At 58.9% G+C, this 20,637-nt stretch overlaps 1 protein-coding gene across 3 annotated transcripts in view; it reads right to left on the bottom strand.

The window, feature by feature from the left end:
* Positions 1-8,408: 8,408 nt before the first annotated feature.
* The window catches only part of MINAR1 (membrane integral NOTCH2 associated receptor 1), a 29,227-nt gene continuing 16,998 nt past the window's right edge, over positions 8,409-20,637 (bottom strand). For 2 of the 3 annotated variants that reach the window (XM_004763625.3, XM_045067264.1), the window contains 3 exons: positions 17,611-19,961; positions 16,057-16,311; positions 8,409-12,345 (listed from right to left, as the gene is read on the bottom strand). In XM_004763625.3, coding sequence (XP_004763682.1) covers positions 12,148-12,345; positions 16,057-16,311; positions 17,611-19,914 — 2,757 coding nt within the window. In that variant the 5' untranslated portion in view covers positions 19,915-19,961 and the 3' untranslated portion in view covers positions 8,409-12,147. Of the gene's footprint in view, positions 12,346-15,629; positions 15,705-16,056; positions 16,312-17,610; positions 19,962-20,637 lie in introns of those variants that run through there. The other variant, XM_045067265.1, reaches the window with a different exon arrangement.

Genomic DNA, 20,637 nt, shown 5'->3' with positions numbered 1-20,637 from the left:
AGGCTGGCGGACCCCTCCGGCTCAGTGACGTGGGGACAAGGAAGGACATTTCTGCCAGCGAATGCCCCGAGTGGGGACGGACATGGGGTGCTTGGGCAGCACGGGGACCCGGGGCTCGGTGGGAGGTGAGCGCGCTGGGGGGACCACAGACCCTGTTTGGTCCACATGCCGCGGGAGCCAGCGAAGGTGACGCAACCCGGTTTCGACCGGTTGGGTGGATCCCTTCGGCTCCTTACGGAGGATGAGCTCCAGGGCAAGGGGAGGGCAGCAGCGCTGCAGCGAAGGGTGTGGAGTTGGTCGGGTGTGAGGGGCGGCGAGGCACAGGCAGGCGAGCGGGATGTGCGAGTGAACCGAGGTCCGCAGGCGAACGCGGGGCGGACGGACTCGCTGATGCGGCTCCACTCTTGGCTGCAGGGACCGCTGGGGATGCCGCGGGAACCCCGGGAGGGGCCTGGCGAGAGCATGACCTAGCGGGTCGCCGGGGGGTGCGTGAAGGGTGCGGTGCCGTCACACACCCACGGAGGCGTCAGCGGACATTGGTCTCTCCGCGCTGGAGCTCGGGGGAAGGACCGGCAGCCAGGACATGAACGGGCCCGTCCGCCCTCGGGTGGCGTTTGAAGCCGGGGCCGCGGGGCCCAGCCCGGGACCCCACAGCCGGAAGGAGGAGGGGCGCGGAAGAGAGGCAGAGACAGGAGCAGGAACGTGGAGGCCAGTATGGAGGGGAGAGGCCGGGGGGCGGGTGTGAAGGAGCTGCTGCGGGGCTGGTGACACGGACACGGAGCAAGGACCCAGCGGGACGGAAGGCTCCGGCACCTTCAGGGGCAGTGCTGGAATAGTCCCGGGTGAGAGGTGGGGCGGGGGGAGCCGAGGCTGCTCCCCACGGTCCAGAACATCCCTCCAGGCAGAAACTGGGGGTGCCCTGCTTGCCGACCTCACCCTCCTGGATGCCCCGTGTCTGACGCCTGGAAGCAATTTCGTCTCCTTCACACTCCGTCCGGTTCTCGACCGGCTGACGGCAGAAGGGCAAGCTTAGGGCCGGTTTCTCCGTCTCGACTGCGGGCTCATGTCTACACCCCGCTGACGGGGTCCTGCTCGGCGAAGTTGACCCCAGCCTGATGCCCGATGGAGAAAAACCCTTTCTGTTCACATGTGTTTCCTGCCAGGCCCTTCGGGGTCTCATGGTTTTTAACATCCAGCCCTCCAACCCCCACGCACACTGCCTACGGCGAAGGGCGTAACAGAGTCTGGTTCCGACTTTCTGCTGCTAAATCCCTGGAGGTGTGACATGCCTCCTCTGTACACCGAGACCTTCACACGCCCGCATCTGTGTCTTGACTCTTTCTTTTGTTCAAAGAACACAAAGTTCTGTTGCTGAAACCACACTGGAAATCACTCCAAGCTCCCGACACCAACCTGCAGACAGGCCGCCGCAGGAAGACTGTTCCAGAACTCCCAGAACACGGGAGTGGGGTGCCGAGCGCCCGGGCTTACGTCTCCATTCCACGCTCACTCCCTGCTCGGCCCTGAGGGAGCACTTGACCCATGGGCTCGGCTTCCTCGATGTGAAATGCGGCCAGCGGCACTCTCTTATCCCTGCCCCGCTAAGCCCCGCATTCCCGCAGGAAGGGGCTGGCCCTGGAGCACGCCCCGCGCGTTTGCGCGTCCATGTGCCGCCCCACGCCGCTCCCTCGGCTCCCACAGCCGTGTCACACCCTCTTCGGAGGGACTCATCACTCACAAAGTAGACGCCAGAGCCACCCTTCCTTGAGACCGTCCCCGTGCCCCGGCTGTCCAGCCACCCCCTTGGGCTACCCCGGCCGCCTGCGCGCGCATCTCCCAGGGATGTATGTATCTCGTGTCTGGCCCCAGCAGTGGGCCCTCATCCCAGGAGGTGAAAGCTGGGCTAATGATCCCCTGATGAGCAGAACCAGCACGGAGCAGGGGCTCCACGGGTCAAGCAGACAGGTGGGCAAGCAGGTGCTGACACAAGGCAAAGTGAGGGTCCAGCCGGCCGCCCATGCCCCTCGTTGGCTCAGTGGCCACATCCTTAGTTCTCTCCTGCTCCCTGATGACAGCATCTTGATGTCAGAACCCCTCTCTCTTTGGGACTGTCGACCCCAGCTAGGTGCCTGAAAGTCTCTTCACAGCTCCTCGAACAGCTGTCCCCTTCTTTCCCTGCGGACGTCCCTGTGAGCTCCTGCTACAGGCTTTGGTGGCCTCAGGACATTGGCATGAGCCCACCAGGCAGGTCCCTCATTGGCCTGCAAACCTGTGGGACAGCAGGGCTGTCCGGTGGTTCTGACCCTGGCTTCCCACCTGTCCAGGGCTGCGCAGTGGGGCCTAGACTCTATGTGTGCCCACCCTCGCCCCTCAGGCTGCAGGAAGGCAACTAACATTCGTTGAGCAATTGCCGTGAGCCTGATGCTTTGTATGGGGTTTGCTTTTCACTCTCTCAAACCCCCGAAGACCGGGGTGATCGCTTCCGTCCCCAGCAACCCCGAGCAGCTGAAAGTTTCCAGCAGAAATGGAACATGTAGGATTTAGTCGCCGAGCGCGAAGACCCGTCCTTCCTCCGCATCTTCCTCTGACGCCCTGGCCCTGCTTTCCCGGGGTCATCACGGACCTGGGGCGCACTGCATCCGGCCCATGGAATTAGACCCCCAGGGAACCCACTGAGCAGCTCTGTCGAGGCACCAGCTCCACGGGTCTCCCCCAGTTCAAAGTCCACGCTGCCTCAGGTTTAGAGTGAGAACCCCCGGTCCCTCCAAGATTTGCATTTAGGTCCTGCCCATGTTGCTTACGGATCCTCAGTGTCTCTCTCCAGAGCAATGCTCCCTCCTCTTCCCTCCCAGAGCAGCTAGTTCCTGGAGGGGGTCGGGGACTCACCCTCGAGAGCACACTTCTAGACGCGAACCGACCATCCCAGAGCCCACCCTCCTGCGTCTTAATGGAGCGGCTCGCCCTCCCGGCTCCTCTCCACCCGCCGCAGCCGGGGCCCGCGTTCTCGGGCCGGTGCCTGGAGTTAAGAGTCCTGGAGTGGGAGCTCGGGGTTGAGCTGTTGGACCTACTGGTCCAAGCCGACCTATCGGAGCACACACCTGGGCGCGGAGACCAAGTCCACCCTGTGAGTGTTGCAAGAAGCAGACTCGAGCCGGCTGGCGGGGCGAGGACTGGTGTAGACGGACGGTCCAGACCGCGGAGGGTGACCTCCCGGAATCCGGGTTCTCCTTGACCCTGCACAGAATGCCAGTCCCAAGAGCATGACGGACCGGGGACCCCCGCAGCCGGGCGAGGGTGGTGAGTGCCACACGGTTCCATCAGCATTTATTATGCACCTACTATGTGGCAGTCTTGCTAGCGAGAAGGCTGGGTCTGCCGAATACGGCGGTGATGGAAGTGGGGGTGTGCCGGGGAGCAGCCCCCTTGACCTTGTCAGTAGCAGAGTCAGAGAAGGTGCACGAGGTCTGTGGGTCTCAAACCTGAGCAGGCACTGGAACCACCGAGAGGGCCGGCAAATCACGCCCCTGCACCTGCGTCCTGCCCCCACCTCCAGGATTTTCTGCTTCAGTAGATCGGGGGGGGGGGTTGCTGAATCTGCCCTTCGAACACACTCCTACGTAACCAGTCCTGTGTCACGTGAGGTTGAACCTGACCTCAGCCCGTCCCTGCCGGGCTCCTCCCTGCTTAGCCGCTCCCTGGACAGGGGTCTGTTTCCCACTGGCCGACCCCGGGAGGGGCCGCGTGACTCGCGCGCACACGGGGCTTCCCTGTGACTCTGGGGCAGGAACCCCCACCGTCTTTCTTTCTCTCCGTCAGCAGACAGCTGTGTCCCAGACACGGGGCTGCCCACACGGCCGGGGCCCCGCGACGATGAAGGCGTGAAATCCAGCTGCAGGGACACGGGGTGACCATGCCCCGAGGGAAACGCAGCTCTGTTGTCGTGAGCTGTGGGGACGGCTTGTTGGTGCAGCACGTCATGGCCTGAGCCGACAGATATGGGGACTGTCCGGAGAGAACGGCCCCGAGCGGAGGCCCATGGGGAAGCGTCCAGGCAGGGAAGGGGTAGGGGTTTGCAACAAGACACAGTGGGGTATCTAGGGCACAAGACAGTCTAGTAGCAGATGCGGGGGGTGGCAGGCAGCAGCCAAGCCGGTGGGGACCAGAGGCAAGAGACCTCGAAGGCAGGGTGTCCACGGCAGGGCCCGAGATGCTGGTGCCCGTCCCGAAATGGTTCTGCCCAAACTCTCCAATAACACACTCTGTTCTTCAAGCCCCAAGACCTCCCGCATCAGCCTGTCCCCCTCTCTCTCACCAGAAGGGCCAGTTGGCTCTGCCCACAAATAAAGGTCAGTAACGTTCAACTAACGGCCTTGCCCCGGCCCGGCTCAGCCATCTCCCTGCTACTGATACCAGCCCCTCTGGGCCCGCCACCCTGCTGCCCTGCTGCCACCACACTGCAGCCAGAGCAATCTCTTAAAAATACGAAGTGGATCGTAGATGATGGGTGGATCTCTCTGTTTACTGCCTTCCGGCAGCTTCACGTTATACTGAGAATAAAACCCAACCTCTTTCCTGTGCTTGAGGGTCTCACCTAACCCAGCCCTGCTTGCTTCCCTGATCTCACTCCTCCTGTGCTAATTCGAGCCACGTGGCGAGCTTGCTTCATTCCCACCTCAGGACCTTTGCACAACCGGCTCCTTCTGCCAGATGCGCTCATCCTGAGATGTTGCACACCATATTCTCCCAGGAGCCTTCAGCGGCTGCCCTACCACAGAGCCTCCAGTCCCCTCTGAAGGGGAAATCGTCCTTCGTTACGCCTCTTGCTGTTTGAAACCACGTCTTTGCTCACTTGGTGCTACGTATACTTTCATTAGAATGGAAGTTCTAAGACGTCAGCTCTCAGGCGTCGAGCGTTCATTTCATCACTCGTCATTCAATGAGTCTTTTTTATTAAGCATCTAGTATGTTCAAGACATTGTTGCTTCTGGGGACAATATTTCAGTCCCAAGCCACGGCCTTGCCCATTCGAGTTGCTTAATAAATATCGTTCAATTAAGTAAGTGAGTGGAGCAAGGGGTAGGTAAGAGGCTGGGCCGGGAAGACCTGCGTCACGTCTACCTCGCTAACGGTAGAGCTGAGCTTTGATCCTAAAGCTGATCGGTCATAAAATGCTAACTTGGGCTGGCGGAGACATCCACCTCCAGCAGCACTGGTCCCAGAGAGAATGAGCAGGGAGAGCCTTCCTCGCTGGGACTCCTGCCGTCACGCGGGGATCACTACGACGCGGGACAGGACTGTGAACAGCCAGCACGAAAACACCATGCACGTTTCTTCCCTTCGCAGGGGACTGTCTGGTGACGTGTCAGGCATAGTTTATTAGCTGCTTTCCTTGACGAATGAAAGGAAACTGTTAGCAATTAACCGCACGCACACCGTAGATTTCCAACAACAATTTTTTTTTTAAAGATTTTTTCTTTTATTTATCTGACAGAGATCACAAGTAGGCAGAGAGGCAGGCAGAGAGAGAGGAGGAAGCAGGCTCCCTGCTGAGCAGAGAGCCCGATGTGGGGCTCGATCCCAGGACCCTGGGATCGTGACCTGAGCCGAAGGCAGCAGCTTAACCCACTGAGCCACCCAGGCGCCCCTCCAACAACAATTTAATGTTGGGATTTAACGAATCTTTCAGGAATCTCCAGAAACTGCTGTGAGTTGCAGTCAGACTGGAGAGGGCGGAGAAACGGCGCGTTCGCGGCTTGGCCGGCAGTGCCGGGCTCCAGACGGACACGCGGACGTTCCGCTCCCGTTTTCAGAGACGGGTGTATCTGAATATGTGCTATCAGATACCACGTGGTACCTCTTCCGTCTAAAGTCAGGCTGCCTCCTCCCCTCCTTCCCATTACGGGGACGAGTCCCGGTATCATCCACAACGGGCTACGACTAAACCCCAGTGCGTCTGGCTCCCCGCGGACAAAGCCCGGAATCTAGATGACTGGGGGCCGTGCGTGTGTTTAGAAGTACCTTCGACGGCAGAAAGAAAAGTAACAAAGAATCGACTTTCGCTGGTACTTGGAGGGAAAAATCTAAGTTAATGACGGCTAAGATGCCTTATGACAGCCCAGTGCACACTGGCTTGTTCCCACGGGGAGATAAATGTTCTCCCTACACGATTACTCATGCACTGTTGCTCAGAGCACTCTGGCAAAATGCAGTCCAGGTCCAGTTACTCTGTATGCAAATCTAGGATTTAGGCCCAAATTGGTGTCTTATTGGGGAACTGAGAAGCGTTCCTTAGCCCACGCCCTCACCTTGTCCAAGCTCGCATCAGAGACTTCTCTCCGTGCGCCAATGTCGAGACATTAATTGCTTTTTGCAATGTGCTCTGACTTGTGTCCAATCACTTTTCTTTAATGACTCGGGCAGGGACCTCGGTGACATTGTGAGTGGCACAATGAGATGAAGGAACCGGATGAACGGTCTTCTCCTCGGCGTCCTCCGCGATACGATTTCACAGGCGAGAGGTGTGCTGGGGCCTCTGCCCAGGTCAGCGATGACGCATTTATCCAGCGTGAGGGATGTCCTCACGTCGCTGGCATGGAAAAAGTCATGCTGAGGCTGTGCTCACACAAACACAGACGGACAGACCTGCAGCAGGATAGCAAGCCCAAAAAAGCCATACCTTCAACCGACGTGTGTCAAGCGGGGAAAGATGGTCTTTCTCATAAAGATACCCCCGTGGGGAAACACACACCGTACTCGTGCATCTCACACCAAGTGTGAATACGAGTTCGGGAAGACGGACAGACCTAACCATGAAAGGTAAGACAACAGGGGTTCAAGAAGAAAACATGGCAACTTCACGACCTCAGAGTCTAAAAATTTCTTAAATGGACTCAAATTGTCAGTCATAACGAAGAGAATGATACCTTTCTCTATCAAAACAGAGGACCTCCGTGGTCAGAAAGACACCAATGGGAGAATAAAGATGCAGCGCCCAGAAGAGAAAATAGTATCTGTGACGTAACTCGTATCCGGAATGTATACAGACGCCCGACGAATCATGAAGAAAAAGACAACATGCCAAACAGAAAACTGGGAAAAAACGTGAACAGGCACTTCACAAACTAGGACACCCAAAGGGCCAGTGAGCGTACAGAAGGAAGTGAGTGTCGTTCACCCTCGGGAAAATGTGAACTGAAGACACAGCGAGGTCCCACGACACACCTGCATGACGGAGAGTACTGGGAGCTCACAGGCCTGCTGCATGGGGAGGGTCAGCTGGAGGAAGCACGGAGACAATATGGAGACAATGTTGGGGCCTGAACCTTACAGCAAAGCATGTGCCTACCTTGTGGTTCAGCATTTTTACTCTTAGACATGCCCGCCCCGGAAATGCACACAGGCATCTGCCAAAAGCACAGACAAGAGTCTTCGTGGCCCTGGGACACCTGGGTGGCTCCGTCTGTTAAGTGTCTGTGTTCAGCTCAAGTCATGATCCCCGGGTCCTGGGATTGAGTCCCACATGGGGTGGGGGGGTCCCTGCTCAGTGGGGAGTCTGCTTCTCCCTCTCCCACTGCTACTCCCCCTCTCTTGCTCACTCGCTTGCTCTCATTCTCACTCTATCTCTGGCAAATAAATAAATAAAATATTTTTTAAAAAGAGTGTTCATAGCCCAAAACCAGAAGCTACCCAAATGCCCATCCACTGTAGAATGGATAGATAAATTGTGCCAGGTTCTCCATCAGTGATGCAACAAAGTGGGAAGGCTACCCACCCCCCCCCAGCAACACGACGTTTCCCACAGCAGCGCGCTGGGTGAGGAAGAGAGACACAGAAGAACACGAAGTATGTGTTCACTTGTCTTTTTAGATCCACCTATGCATGAAATCCTATGGCATTTCTCTTTCTCTGACTTACTTCTCTCACTCTGACTTACTTCGCTTGGCACACAAAGAGGAAGCAGGGACAGACCCGTGAATACAGAGAACACACTGGTGGTTGCCAGAGGGGCAGGCAGGGGACGGGTGGGCAGGTGGGTGACGGGGAGCGGGAGGTCCAGGCTTCCAGGAATGGGATAAAGACTCCACGGCATGGAAGGTGCAGCTCCCACGGGAGTCACCCTTCCTGTAACAGCGTCGTGGTGACGGACGGCGGTTACACTCCTGAGCTCAGCCTCCCAGGAAACGGCCCACGTTGTACAGATCCTTGGAAGTGAGGACACTTGTTTAACAGGAAGGGGGCATGAGGGAGGCTTCTGGAGTGTCTGGGTGTCCTGCCTTCTCATCTGTGCTCAGTATATGCCTGGTGTTTCCATTTGCGCAAAATCACCAAGTCGGACGCCCACAACGTGTGTGTCAAACTCAACGCTTAACCGTTCCTGCCTAGAACAAAATCTCACGGCAAGAGATCATATAATTTTTCAGTTTATTTTTGATTATATTTGGAGAGGCAGACTTTACACAAAGAGCTTCCAACCAACCATGGTACGTTGCCCAAATTTTACACAAGCCATTGGAAAAAGGATCTAAAAATGTGCTTAGTTATTGGTATTATATAACATTGATCAAGCACCAAGAGTGTGCTGACAGCTGTACAGAGCCAACGTAGAAAAGACGACCCCTGCCCTCGAAAATACCATTCCTTGAGGCTCGCACGTAAACCTTCACCTCACGCTCCACACCCTTTTACTCATAAGGCATAAATAGGGAATTTGGTTGCATTTCTCGTTGAGTCAATAAATATCTAATACCCTTTCCCCCAACTGTACCAGCAATCAGTAGTGTCTCTGCCTTTCAACACAAATGTCCGTAGTACGGTATACAGTACGTACTGGTGTGGTGTTCACACAACTGACCACAGCATTCTTGTCGGTTGGCTATGACACGGAGCAGGTTGAACTTCAACATTCACAGATTCTTATACCGCTGAACAGCATCATTGACTGTCGGCAGAACTGATTTCTTGTTTAAAACAAAGAAAAGGAGGTGCCTTGCTCTTACATTGATCCAGTGTAAACAGAAGCAGCCCTGCCTGGATCCCGAGAAGGGTCTGGGGACTCGGGGCGGTGAGTTCGCACACCTACTAAGGGGACTCCCTTGTGGGTGTCGGTCACACAACCGCGGGCGCAACCGCACTAACAGTTCATGATCCGCTAGTCACGGGCCGTCGGAATCTGATTTGTTTACCGTGTTTGCAGTTTGCAGAAGGGGCTCGTGGCGTGACATCAGAAAACCGAGCTGGGAACCTTTTTTCTTTTCTGCGAGGCTGCGATCAAAGCGGACCAGACTAGCGAAGAGAAATGGAACGATCCTGAACCGAACCACGGGCTGAGGGGACCCGAGTTCGACGTCATCCCTTAAGCGACCTCCTCTGATGGTTCCTCTTTTAAAAGCAAGAGAAATGAAGTGGATTTGAGGCCCGGGCGTAAGAAATTGTACTTCGTGGGAAAATGCCAGAGAGCACTGTAGAAGGTGGTGCCCAGCCCGGGAGGCCGGCCAGTCCACCTGTCCGTCACCCACCAGGAGATCACAGCAGCAGGAAAGGAGAGGCAATGTTAGAGGGAGGGGGAGGGGTCTCCTTCCCAGCCTGTCTCTGGCCTTGCCCTGTTCTGCAAATACAGGGATGGAGGAGTCTGGGGCCCAGGGAGAGAAGGCTGGCACGGGCTTGGGGCCAGTGAAGAGACAAGACCCAACCATGAGCTACGCCTTCCCTTCCCCGGTCCCCAGGACCCCAAGCATGCACCAGCTTCAAGCCACAGCAAGGATTCTTAACTTGATCGCGTGCTCCCGCCTATCAAGCTGCGGATAACCCATCCGCATAGGAAACAACTTGCCGTTGGGGCCGTCTGGGTTCCCAGTGCACTGGCAGGTCTGGGTGTTGTCCATTATGTGGCAATGGCGTCAGCTTGAACTCTAAGGCTACACTGGACTAAGAGCAAGACGAAATTTCTCGCCACCTGCTCAGATAGGAGAAGGGTAGAAGAACAATCTAGAGAGTCCAGTTTCCTCCACACATGCGGTGGGGCTCACGGTCACGCGTCCCCCCGTGGTAGCCAGACACTGGCTCAAGCAGGGCCCATTAGGAACAGGTTCACCCAAAAGTAGTGACAACAGGGGTCTGGTCCAGCCCCTGTGGTCCTACCTGGCAGGGAGAGCTGGGGGGCAGGGGGATCTGACCAAGTTTCTCTGATCTCGGGACGTTATCTTATCTCCACTTCTCTGTAGATCCCAGCGAGACCTTGGGAACTCCCTGTCTCTGGGGCTCTCCTGGTTTAATCTATGATAACAGAGACCACCTGTCCCGGAACCCCCCCCCCCCCCCGCTGCCCTGTGCATGGGAGAGCTGGTCCGGGGACGCCCGAATCTTGTGGGTGCAAATTGTGCATTCCCTTCCGGAAGAAAGAAACATTATTTGGTGTGCCCGACCAGGAACGGCACTAGGAGACTAACACTCTGACCACAGACAGTAACATAGAGAGAGATAGAGATATATTTTTAAATTTTTCAATTATAAATCCTCAGTTCTTCATACTAAGGCTTCATCCTAGTCACCTAGAAGAAAGTCCATCCACCAGAGACTAGAAACAGGTTGCGTGGAGACCCCTAACGACGAAGGCTTGCTCCCGACGGAAGCACCCTGGCTTTACTCGCCGACGGCGGGAGACGTTCGGACGCCCTGTGCGGGGCACTACAGGGTCAGACAGAGCAAGAGAAGCATTACGCGGAGGTTTCTGGGATGGATGCCGGAATCCTATTGCTTTAAAATCTGAGACGCGCCCCTAACCTCTCCTTAGGGAGCTTCCTCTGCCGTCCAAGAGAACCCTCTCGCTCCCACCTTGTTCTCAGAAAGGTTAAGCTGGCTAGTATCTGTCGAACACCTTTCTCCGACCTGTAATCAGACATTAGGATCAGCTGCTGGAAAGGATTCTTTCTGTCCGGTTGGGTCAAAGCACCATTCGACAGGTGGGAGCAGAGACCAAAATCCGATCGAGTTACAGCCGCTTCCTTCACGCTGGAGAAACTGTGCTCTCGTGCTGTTTAACAGAGGACACCGTAACCCCAGACTAGGTATTTAGATAGACATATAGACATATAGATAGATAGATAAATAGATAAATGTTTAAATAGAGATTTTTTTCTTTTTTTCTTTTTTTTTTTTTTTTTGCGCTGCTGACAAGAACACGAGTTGGGGTCGTGGTGGGTGAGAACACCCGGGTACCTTTGTCGTATGATTGGCAAACCTGCCAGATCCTGTGAAAGCCCCCGGAAATGGCTGGGATTGGGGCACACGGAAGCCACGGCTTACGGTTAGAATGGGCGAGTTCAGCCAACGTCTCTGCTTCAAGGCACAAAGAAACGTTCCAAGCTCTTCCAGGAGACAGAAGACCAGGGAGCGGAGCCCCCGACCAAAGCAGGCGTGGGAGGCCCTTCTGGGGGTGGGGGGTGGCCTGGGACTCTCAAAGCCTGGCCTTACGCCAGGGGCAAGCGGCTCCCCCAGGCCTTGGGCAGGGACAGGAAAGTCTCCCGGCCTGAGCACCGCAGCCTCTCAGGCAGAGGCAGCGCACTCCGGGCCATGCCTGGTCAGGCAGTCCAGCTCCCCCCTGCACTGAGCACAAGGAGGACGGTCTGGAATGTTCCGTGAAGATCGTAATGACGACCGAAGGGCGAGAATGGAAAGTCAGTAGCCCTTGATGAAAGTCAGCAGAGAAGAAACCTCCTCCGCGGCCACGACCCCCGTGACTGCACCTGCCGTGGACTGGACGCGATAGAAAACAGAACTGTCTTCCTTCTCGTCTCGCGATCTCCCGTAGCCTCCCCCGCGGGCAGGTATTAAATAGCTTTCGTGTAACCCACCCCCCTCAACTATCATCTGTTCTGTTCTGTTTTGTTTTTTGCTTGGAATTCAGTTTGTGTCCACCGGTGGCGCAGAGCGTTCTTTCTGTAGGAGAAGACATCGCACGGCTCCCAAAAGCATCCGCGCGTCACCGAGTCAAAGCCAACAGGAGGCGGGTGTCTCCGGAGAATGCACCCGCCCCAGACCCTGCTCGCCCTGGCAGAGACCGGCAAGCCGTGGCCGCACCGGCCCCGAGCCCTCCCGCCGCCGGGGGTGCCGCCGGCCGTCGCGGGCTGTGCGCCGCCAGCGGCCCCGCGCTCAGGACTTCATGGTGCAGATGGGCACGACGATGACGAGGATGACGGTGCAGGCAGCGGCCGCGACCAGGGCGGCGATCTTGCAGACCTTGGCCCGTCTGAACTCGGCTTCCTTGCGCTTGAGCAGGGAGTCGTAGCCGGGCGTGTAAATGTCTTCCATCCAGTACTCCAGGTTGTTTGGGTTTAAAGATTCTTGCGTCTGGAAGTGAAGAGAAGCGGTTAGAGACACCGCCAACACCGGTTCCCGAAGGTCCCCCGTGCGGCCCGCCGCTGGCTGACCGGGACGTCCGCCGCCGTCGCCGGGCCGGGCTGGGATGGGCTGCTGAGGGCCCAGGCCCTTGGCATGGCGGCGGCGGGCACCTGCCCCACCCTTGCTGCCTGTGTGCCGACGGCCCCGACGTGGGGAAACCACGGGTCTCCTCCGCAGCAGCCAGCACACAGGGCTGCGGCCTCGGGCAGGCTGTCCCCACGGCTGGAGGAACGGCGACCACCCCTGACCAGGGGTCTCCCCAGCAGCCCCCCGGGAGCAGGGCCCTTTGTGGCACGGCTGTCCTCTCGCTCTGATTCCGTTCCCAGCTCCTCCCTGAAGCCTCCACTGAAAACTCAAAGTGCCTCCCGATAAGCAGCTCGAACCAAATAGAAACTCTTTCCATGTCAAACATTTGTCGGAGCAGGTCAGGCCCCTGCGCAGGGTCAGGGTCTACAGACGTGTGCAGGCCATCCCCGGGCCTGGGGCTGCGTCCCCACGGGCAGAAGCCGCATGGAACCTGTCTCCTGGCTCCCCGAGATGGGGGCACCATCCACAGGAAAAACACCAGAACGAGCCTGTCCTGCCGAGGGCCCCACTCCCGGGGACGGTTACGACCCCCCGTCACAAAAGGCAGCGTTCTCGTTTGGCAGCAAGTATTTGATAACACAGTGTCACATGAAAGCAAACACGTTAAGATTCCAAGTGCGGGCCCCTCGCTCTCTGAAACGCAAACAAAACATTCGTTTTGAAGATGGCCTCGGCTTGCTTCATACTCGAAACTCGGGCACATGAGAGTCTGTCTCACGCACACGAGATCACAAAACAAACCCCTCCAAACCACTCTAAACCTGAGTCGGACTGTGGCTTTGGGAGAGCGCTGGTGATTCGAACCCGTTTCACTCATCATCACCTGACCTTGCAGAGGAGCCCTGTCTTTCCCGCCATGCTCTTTGCCCCAGGAGCCTGGCTCCCGGGACCACCCGGGGGCGCCCGGTCAGGGGATGAGGGGCCTCTTGGTCCCTACCAGGCACCAGCTCCCGAGCCGTGGGTCTCGGTGGATTGCAGAGCAGCTCCCTTGCCTCAGCTTCAGACCCCCGGGTGACGATGTCCTGTCACTGGCGCCGGCTCCCCAGAGGCTGCCCGGCCTCTGCTCCTGCTCTCCGCACCTGCAGACCACCCCCCCACAGGCGGGCCAGCCAGGTGGACAGCTGCGGCCCCACGTCCAGCCCCCACCACCTGCCCGTGGACAACCCCCAGGCTGAGAACAATCCCTACACATTCCAGTGGTTGACAAAAGTCAAGAGGACTATTTCACACTATGTGAACATTATATGAAATTCAGATCTCTCCGCCCACAATAACGCTTCGTGGAATCCCAGACATGCCCGGCCGTTCGCAGAGAGGGGGCAGCCACTTTCAGGGGGCAGGGGCGGAGTCCGGCAGCTGTGACAGACACCAGAGTCCTCAAGGCCCAGACTGGTCACCAGCCTCCTTTGCAACCCTGTTCTAGTGCCTTCTGTACAACACTACATCATGGCAAGGACAGGGCTGAAGGGTCCTTAGAACTCCCCAGACTCCCTTCCCCACTAAGACAGAACATCCACGGGCTCCTGTCCCCTGCGCGGTGGGAAGCAGCGCTAGCCACTCCAATGTCCATCCTGGGCAAGAGGACCCTCTCCTTGAGCTCAGGATGCTCCGTCTTGGCAAGAGCCCCCTACAGCGTGCTCCACCAGGGTCCCCGGGACGGCAGCCTCTCCGAGCTGCCTACTCCCATTGTTTGGACACACGCCCATCTGCACGCTTCAGCCAGAGCTCCTTCCCCACCAAGCTCTGCCCTCCGTGGGCCCTTGGGCTGCGTGGCTTCGGCCACCAACCCCCTCAGCCATCACACAGACAGCAGATGGGACAGACGGATCCAGGGTGGGCGCATCTGGCTGGGAGACTGGTCCGCAGTGGCGGGGGGCTACCCGCGAGGGCGGGTGCACCTGTTCCTGCCGTGCACCTTGAGGACGAGCTCTGGCCACGTGAGCCACACCAGTCCCCCTCCTTCCCGAACCTGCCAAGGAGGGAAGCTGTGAACACACCCCACTTCCGGTATCTTCTTCCCTCCGGCTCAAACACAAGGATATCAGCTTCTTTTCTTGTACGTGTGTCTGATGGGCTGGGGGACAGCCTATGAAATAAACTATTTTTCACGAGTTTTTCTAGCAAGCAGAAACTCTAGTGACAACAGATGAAACGGTGACACTGAGGTTTCCAGGGATGCAGGCGAGGAACCTTGTTGTGACCAGACTCCAGCAGGGAAAACCAGGAAAACCCAGCCCACACCCTTTCTCTGCCCTCCAGTAGGCCTTACCGACAGGGATTCTCATGTGCCCACGAGGGGACCCCGTGAAGACCATCCCCACGCTAACGCTGTTCGCACACGACCCGAGCTCCGGGAGCGTCCCCTAACTGCTGTCCCTTAGGGCCCAGTATGAACAAATGTCACTGCACAGCAGTCACGACAGGGGCCGGAGGCTCCTGGACACTCCCATCAACAGGAAAGGACATGTGGGAGAAAGGGCCCAGGCCACTGTTGGGCTGAGCTTCTCCATCTCCTCACTGGGAAGCTGGAGGTGACCACAGTTGTCCCTGTGCCTTGAGCTTGCAGCTTGCCGTGAAAAGCCCCTGCGAGGGGGACTGACAGGTCTCAGCATCACGGACTGGCCCCGAAATCCGTTTCAGTGCCCACTTAATGGCGGTGCTTTAAGTACCTTCTTTCCAAAATTCCTCACCATGACTCTGCAAGGGAGACAGCGCCGTGTGCCCACCGGACAGCCGAGGGGAGGGACGCTCAAGCAGAGGCGTGAATGTCCTGGGTCTCATGGCAACGGAGCCCTGGACCGGAGCCCCACACTGCCGTGGACCCATGGAGTCCATTCCGGCCACACCGCACCCCCCACCCCCTGCCTCGGGCCCGGGCCAGCCCCTCCTGGCGTCTCTCCCACTGCCCCTCAGTGACACGGTCATCCTGGGACCCAGAGGTCCGGCCCCACCACCCACAGAGCTAATATGCAGGTGGGGACACGCGCCTCCGGGTCCCGCAGTGACACGGACACAGGCAGATGTGGGGCCAGCGGGAGCGGGTGGAGCTGCCCACCCACGTGCAAGGGGCCCGGGCCCCAGCCCCGCGTGTGGGGACCAGACACATGCCCGCTGGCCACGACGGCCTTCGCAGAGCTCGCGGGGCGCTCCTTACCTGGGGACGGCTCCGTATGGAAACAGAGTCCATAGCTCGGCTCCCACAAATGTGCTTATCCCACGAGCTACGTGTGGAAGGAGAGATCAGCGTGCATCTCACTAAACAGTTCGGCTCAGGTCTCGTGTGCAAAGACGAGGAGCTTCACTGGGCGCAAAGCCTTAAACGTGCGGTGAGCAATGGTGCGGCCCGAGCGAGGGCGTCAGTCACACCGCGTCACGCTCCCCTGGTTACCATCTCCGCTCTGCAGCCCGGTAAAGCTCCGAATTCCGTGGCGGCGGCCCGGGGAGCTGAAGGGTGCCGGGACGGGCTGGCCCTGGCCATCCCGGGTCCTTCCTGCGCGGGCCGGGCGGGGACGGGCTCCTCCCCCGCCGCCCCTCCCCCACCCGCACGCCCGGTGGGGACAGCGCGAGGCTCACCTGCAGGTCCAGGGCGGTCAGCTTGCCCTTGTCGCCCGCGTTCCTCGTGTACTCCTCGATGGTCCAGGAGGGCTGGCCCCGCTTCACCTCGGCCAGCTGAGTCAGCCGCATGTCCGTGTACAGGGGGTTGCTCTTCAGGTGGGCTTTGAGGGAGGCGGGGTGGGGACGCGGGCTGAACACCTGCGCCACCAGGAAGCTGTCTTTGGGCTGCTTGGGCAGTCGGTGCTGGGGGGGGATGTCGTACTGTCTGTCCGCCTGCGGGGGGTGGGGCACAGAGAGGTCCAGACAGACGGCACGGGGGCTGCAGGGTTTCCCTCCTGCTAGACCTCCCCGGGCCCCGAGGCCAGCCGCGGGCGGAACCGCTTCCCACGCAGACGCCGCTCCCCGGGAGCAGCCGCGATGCGGCCAGGCCGGCCGAGGCCCACACTCGACCAACCCCCACACCCTCACGACCCCCGACCACGGGCAGCTGCGCTCCTGGTGCAGAAAAGGGGAGAACCGGACCGTGAGGGGCGGTGGGGCAGGGAGGGGACGGGCGGCGCGAGCGCGTGTGCGCCCCTGCCCGGAACCGGGCCGGCGAGCCTCCGCCGGCCCTTCTCCAGCCCCGCCAGCCGTCCGCAGCGGCGGACGGACAGAGCAGCCACCAGCATGGACACCGATGATTCTCTGGGATCAGAAAAAAAAAAAAAAAATCACTGCTTTTATTTACTCTTTTCCCCCGACTTTGGACACTGAAAACCCGCCGAGAGCCTGTCTTCGGAGTTTCTCCTTCTTGGCACCATGGGAGGGTCCCGGCCTCCCACCGGGCTCTGTGTGTCGGCAGCCCACGCCGCCGTCACTTCCTCTTGGACCCCGGGCCCTCGGGTGTGTCCCCGACCTTCAGAATCAGGGGAGGGGTCTGAGAAGGCAGCACACGGTCCTTGGAGCTGGGGCGGGGGTGGGGAATGACCCCGACACCTGTCACCCCACTGCAGGGGACGCGAGCACCTGCACCTGAGCTCCCTCCGGCCCACGCAGACGAAAGGGCCGAATGGGGAGCTGCTGTCCTCGGGGACCGGCGCCGGCGCCGGGAACAATTTCCTTATTTGTCTGGCTTTTCCTACTCACCCTCTACCGATCTTACCATGGAAAGACTCAAACTTTCCAAGAGGAGCACCGTGAATCCACGAGGCCCAGGGAAGGGACCCGGGACCCCGCACGCCGGGAAGGCAACCCCGTTCCCTCTGCCTGCACCCCGCTATCCCAGAAGGAACAGGGTGTGCCCTGGGCAACGCCCGCCTCTGCACCACGTCCCCCATCACGAGGACTTGACCTCGGCCACCCATCCTGCATCCAGACCCCACTTTCGCCCACGGGCAGCCTGGCAGCCCGCGCTCCTCGAGCCGGCAGGACAGACAACCCGCCCGAGCCGTCCCACCCGTGCCAACGCGGAAAGCCCACAAATCTGGAAGGAGAGCCAGCGCACGGAGGGAAGCCCTCCTTCCCGACCCGCGCTCTGCGCACGGGGACGGGGAAGGTGTGCGGGCCCGGCCTCATGGGCGCGGGTAAGATTACCTCTTTGGCCTTGCGGTGCCAGTCCTTACTCTCCCCGGGGCCTCTGTCCTTGCTGTCCTCCTCCCCGAGGCCCCCGCGGCTGGCGTGGGTGATGGTGCGCCAGTCTCTGGGTGAGTTGGAGGTGCTGGCGATTTTGGATTCCGTAGCGCTGTTCTCCTCCGTCAGGGACCTGGAGGACGGCCGGGTGAAGAGGTTCTTCTTTAAGGCCTTGACGCGAAGGCTCTCGCTGTTGCTGCCGCTGGCGTCCGAGCAGTACCAGTCAGCCGCGTGCTCCAGCTTGGGTCCCCGGGGGCCGCCGGGCGCGCGGAACATGCGCGGAGAGGCACTGTCGTCCGACGGAGCCTCGCTTGTCAAGGAATTCAGGTCGATCTGCACACTCACCTTCTCAGGCTGTTGCATTTTCTGATCCAGCTTGTTTAGCTTGCCCAGGACCTGGGAGATTTCCTCGCGGACCCCCGACAGTGACTCGAGCTTCCGCTCAATCTCACCGATGCGGAGCACCAGTCTGCACACGCTGGTTTTCAGCTCCTCGTCCGAGGGGTGGCTGTTGTTAGGCCGGTTGCCCTTTTCTCCTTTGCTGCCGGGAAGCCCATTGGCAGTTTTGGTTAGGTTGTGCTCGGGGGAACTGTCGCCGTCGGACTTGTGAAGCTGAGACAGGGACCCCGTGCTGTTGTAGCAGGAAGACGGCATCACGCCCGTGGAGCCGCTGACGCTCATGTCATCCAGAAACCGAAAGATGTCGCTGATGTCGTCGCTGACGATTTCCGAGTCGTCGTCGGACTGCTTGGTGGCGTGCCTGTCGCCGTACGTGGTCTGCCCCGAGGCGCACAGGTCTTTGCGTTTCTTGGCCTCCAGCACGTGCTGCTCCGTCTGGGTGCCCACGCTGCTGGTGTCCGAGCTGAGCTGCCCGCTGGTGCAGCCGGTGCTCTTGTCTTTGAACTTCTTGACCGGCTCGTGCTTCTCCAGCTCAACCGGGGACGAGAGCTCTTTAGACCTGAGCGCATTCGGTTTCGCCATGTAGCCAACGGGCAGGATGGGCTGTTGGTCCTTCGGCACCAGGTAAGTGGGGCGCCTGTCTGGGGTAGGGAAACCGGGGCTCTGGCTGCTGGGATTAGGGTAGCGCAGCTTCTCCTCAGAGGGGTTTCTGTTAAAAAAGGACCGTTCAAAGTCAGGGACTTCCTCGGTGTTCAGGCTCCAGCTTTTGGCCGGCCAGGGGATCTGCTTGCCCGGCCTCCCGGCACAGCGCCTGACATCCTGCGTCCCCATCACCGGCGTGGGTCCGAAGTACGTGGAGGCTTGAAGGTCGTCCAAGCTCTCGTGCTTTGCGCGCCTTTTGTCGGGCACAGGGGAGTACATGGGATTCAGGTACTGGCTGCTGTAGGGCACCTCGAAGCTGTGGTTGAAGAAGGCAGTCTTGTGGGGCTCCTTCCGGCCCTGGGGCTCCCCGTGCTGGGCCTCCGCCTTGTTAGCGGGGCCAACCAACGTGGGGGACACGGTCATCAGATTATGGAAATCCTCTTTAAAGATGTTCCTTTTCTGGACACAAGACGGCACCATGAACGGCTCTTCGCTGGAAATGAAGGTTTCCTTGATGCCCTGGCTGACGGGCAGGGAGTCCTGGTCCGAAATGGACTCGTTCTCGATGTTCATGGGGAAGTAGGTTCTCTGCATCTCGCAGGGCTGGGGGCTGGCCACCGAGTAGGGGGGGGCGAGGGTCTGCAGCCGGTCTAGGGAGGCCGCCCGGCCCTTCAGCTCTCTGCTCACGCCCAGCAGGAAGTTGGGCTCCGAGGTGGGCACGAACTGCGGGCAGTCCTGGCGGTCAGCCTTCCGGCCCTGGGAGGACTGCCGGGCAGGGTAGCCCCGGTGGAAGGGCCTCTCGCTCAGCTCACAGCCGACCGGCTCACACGCGGCGGCAGTGCAGACCTCCGTGTCAGAGCGGCACGACTCGAAGGACGCCTCCTTCTTGCGCACCTTCTGCCGGCCGGTGGGCAGCTTCTCCTTGGCGACGCCCCCGTTCATTTGGATCAGGTTGAATATGGTCACGATGTCCGCGGCCACCATGATCTTCTTGGACTGCTGGTTGTTCACGGTACATTTCATCTTGTCTTTGAACAGCGTGGCCGGGAAGTTGGGGTCGAGGCAAGCCGTATAGAAGAGCACGCTTCTCAGCTTGGCGAGCTGGGAGAGGTCAAAGCGGGCGCACAGGGACTTGCACAGATCCTGGTAGGAAACGGTGTTTTGCTTGCTGTCCAGCTCCTCCAAGATCTTCATCAGGAAGAGGGAGGTGTCCTGGTTGGTCTCCATGACTTCGGACGTCACAGGCTCCTGCCGTCACGGTCTTCCAGTCCGTTCTACAGGGACAACATCAAAAATCGGAGGGAGGTCACAAACACGGTGGGGCTGGGAGCCAAGCTTGTTACGAACCACACAGAGACATGCAGGGAGAGCCCTCTTAATTGAAAAATGTATTATCAGCTTTGAAAATATTTAAAACACACGACTTTGTAATTCCCTTCCCGGGAATCGATGACAATGATTTACGGATAAAGATGTTCGCTGCGATGGCATTTATAACAGTGAAAAAAATAAACCATCTTTAATACTCCAATAACCGAGGGATGCGTGAACAAAACTATCATACAGGACGACTTTCCACAGGCATTACGACGATAGCCACACACATCCTTACGACGGAATGTGACCCGTCCATAAAAAGGAACTCATTGGGGCATCTGGGCGACTCAGTCCGTGAAGCCAATGACTCCGGGTTTCTGCTCAGGTCCCGGTCTGAGGGTCATGAAATCGAGTCCCATGTGGGGCTCCGTGCTCAGTGGGGAGTCTGCTTGGGGGGTCTCTCCCTCTGCCTGCCCCACCCCCGCTCTCTCGCTGTCTCTCTTTCAAATAAATGAATCTTAAAAAGAAAAAAAAGGCATGAACTAGTGTACAGACAAGGATGTGGACGGCGCCCACAGGCGTGACGCTCAAGCTGAAGAAGCCAGAGTCGCCGGCTGTGTCCCGTAGGACTCA

The sequence above is a fragment of the Mustela putorius genome, unplaced genomic scaffold (assembly GCF_011764305.1).
Source record: "Mustela putorius furo isolate JIRA1106 unplaced genomic scaffold, ASM1176430v1.1 tig00003875_pilon_pilon_pilon, whole genome shotgun sequence".
Classification (NCBI taxonomy): Eukaryota; Metazoa; Chordata; class Mammalia; order Carnivora; family Mustelidae; genus Mustela; species Mustela putorius.
The sequence above is the reverse complement of the archived record's forward strand: the minus strand, read 5'-3'. Positions and strand labels throughout refer to the sequence as shown.